This window comes from Sinocyclocheilus rhinocerous, unplaced genomic scaffold (assembly GCF_001515625.1).
Source record: "Sinocyclocheilus rhinocerous isolate Xijiao unplaced genomic scaffold, SAMN03320098_v1.1 scaffold584, whole genome shotgun sequence".
Lineage (NCBI taxonomy): Eukaryota > Metazoa > Chordata > Actinopteri > Cypriniformes > Cyprinidae > Sinocyclocheilus > Sinocyclocheilus rhinocerous.
The window spans coordinates 534,407-536,876 of NW_015630348.1; the positions used below are offsets into that span (position 1 = coordinate 534,407).

Here is a 2,470-nt window from a genome sequence, read left to right on the forward strand (position 1 = left end):
ATTTTCAAATTTCTCTCTGAACCATAAATGAGACTAATGGAGAGAAACTTCGTGCTTTACATTTCTGTGTGCTGTTTAACAACATCAAGGCACTTCTCTCACTTTCACATGACACATCAATAAAATCCAAATTCTCATTCCCTCTGTCAAGCTGCACAAAAATGAACCTTTCGTCTTTTAAAGACGATCTCAAAGCCTGCTTACAGTAGGTGGCTTGTTAAATTGGTTTGCCAAGTGTGAGGAATCTGTGATCAAAGCATGAAAAACAAGTCACAAAAATATTACATAAAAGAATAATAGCCTGACAAAATGACAGCGGAAAAGGTCATCTAAGGCGGATTAAAAAAAGATGCAAATAATGCTGCATGTCTTGTTTACTCAGCTCCCTTTTCCAGTCAATCAAAACTGAATTTGAGCAAATCACATTGTCTTCATTTTCCACCAACGTCATGTTTTGTTATAGTTTTAGTGTTCGCATGTCATCTACTGCATGCAGACGAGATCAACTCTTTTGCCTAAAACAAGTGAAAAGGAAATTAAATGTGTCCATTATTCAAGGAATGCTGAGACTAACACTGGCAGTCACATGATTTTACTCTTGAAAAGTTTATGAGAAAGATGCCTGTCTTAATGCAGAGATACATCATTAACATCTAATTACGCTCTCAAAGACTGAAGTTAGATTGCAGTAAATAGTTCATGGTTATAGGGTTCCCTGGCAATATTTTGCAATTTTGTGACAACTGCAGATTACCTGAGCAAACCAATGCTTTAAGCGCCATTTGGAAAAACCACAACAATTTAGTTAATCGTTTAATGGTAGAGGAATATGGTACTGGCAGTTCTATGTCCCTTTAACTTCTAAAATGTCTATTTACATGAACAGTTTTCATTTTGTCTCCAGTCAAAATAACAATCTTATTACGCAATTAAAACAACTATTCAAACAACACAAAAGTATAAATGTCTCTACAAAAAGAGTGACTAATACTGAAAATACTACAGTGATTATGAAAGGGGAAAAACGATTCTTACAAGCCCAACATTTTGGTACCAAAAACTGTCATGACATAGGAAAAGTCAACAAATCACAATTTGAAATATATTTACACAAGATTCACTATTGTATTTTAGTGTTCTCTCTTGAGCCATTCTCATGAGAGTCTATAGTACACAGCAAAAGAGCAGAAGATGTATGATCACTCAGCTCTGGTTTAAAAAAAAAAGAGGGACATCCTTATCTTTCCTAAAATATTCTTTCTGAATTATTAATAAAAATGTCTGATTTCAGTGATGAGTGCTGATTCAGTAATGAGTAGGTGACTGAGTGCTGGTTTATGACAGTGTAATTCATTTCTTTGGGATGTTATTGAGGAGAAAGTCCATGCCACCTCAAAATTGTCCTTGGATTACTGAAAGTTGATGCATAGTCAAGGTCCTTAGATATTTTTAAGTTGTGAAAAAAAAGCAAAGAGAAAAATTATATAAAAGAACACGTCAAATCCACTTGTTCCACAAGTAATAGCAAACTCACTTCAGGCTCTCTAGTTATCCTGGAATACCTAATTTCCTGAACAGCTCTATACATTCACTCACACACAGAAAAGGATTCATGAATGTACAAAACCTCCACATACACACAGAGAAGCAAGACCGTGTCCAATTTTCCTCCTGACATTCCATGCTATCATAGGGCCAATGGAAACTTCTGCATGGGTCAATTCTCTATGGATTTGTGAGCCCAAAACGAATGGAACCGCAGGCTTAGATAAGTCAAGATAAAAAGATAGCCAGCGCTGGGTTTCATTAGTTTGCAAGGTCAGGGTAAAAACTCTTTTGCTCATTTATGCATGAAGCAAGAACTATTTCCCTGGTCGAGTCTGTTGGGGGCCAGTGTTGCTCTCTCCCTGGGACTGCTTTAGTCGGAGTCATTTTTACATACACAGCTACACTCCTCATGGTGCTCCAGGGGGACATCCGTTAGAGTCTTTTGCAGCCCCCGACCCCCTGCCCTGTGTTTCAGCATCAGAACCTGCACAAGAAGAGACAAATATGGAGACAGGCAGAGAAACACAAACAGAAATGATTTAAGCACTTAAACACATCACTTCATGTACACCCAATGGGTCTCATTCACTAACCATGTGTACACATGAAATCATGATTGAACATTAAATTTGCACTCAGGATAAATTTTAGAACCAACTCAAAACAAGCATACTAAAACATTAAAGGAGTCATATGATGTTGCTAAAAAGAACATTATTTTGTGTATTTGGTGTAATGAAATGTGTTTATGCGGTTAAAGGTTCAAAAAACACATTATTTTCCACATACTGTACATTATTGTTTCTCCTCTATGCCCCGCCTTTCTTAAACGCGTAGATTTTTACAAAGCTCATCGGTCTGAAAAAGCGAGGTGAGCTGTGATTGGCCAGCTATCCAATGCGTTGTGATTGGCCGAATACCT

General features: G+C 37.1%; 1 protein-coding gene across 2 annotated transcripts in view; it reads right to left on the reverse strand.

Annotated features, from left to right (window-relative positions):
* Window positions 1–323: 323 nt before the first annotated feature.
* pdgfc (platelet derived growth factor c) overlaps window positions 324–2,470 on the reverse strand; it is a 58,289-nt gene continuing 56,142 nt past the window's right edge. Inside the window, exon 7 of one of the 2 annotated variants that reach the window (XM_016552407.1) lies at window positions 324–2,032. In XM_016552407.1, the coding sequence (XP_016407893.1) occupies window positions 1,919–2,032 (114 nt within the window). In that variant the 3' untranslated portion in view covers window positions 324–1,918. The remainder of the gene's footprint in view (window positions 2,033–2,470) is intronic. The other variant, XM_016552406.1, reaches the window with a different exon arrangement.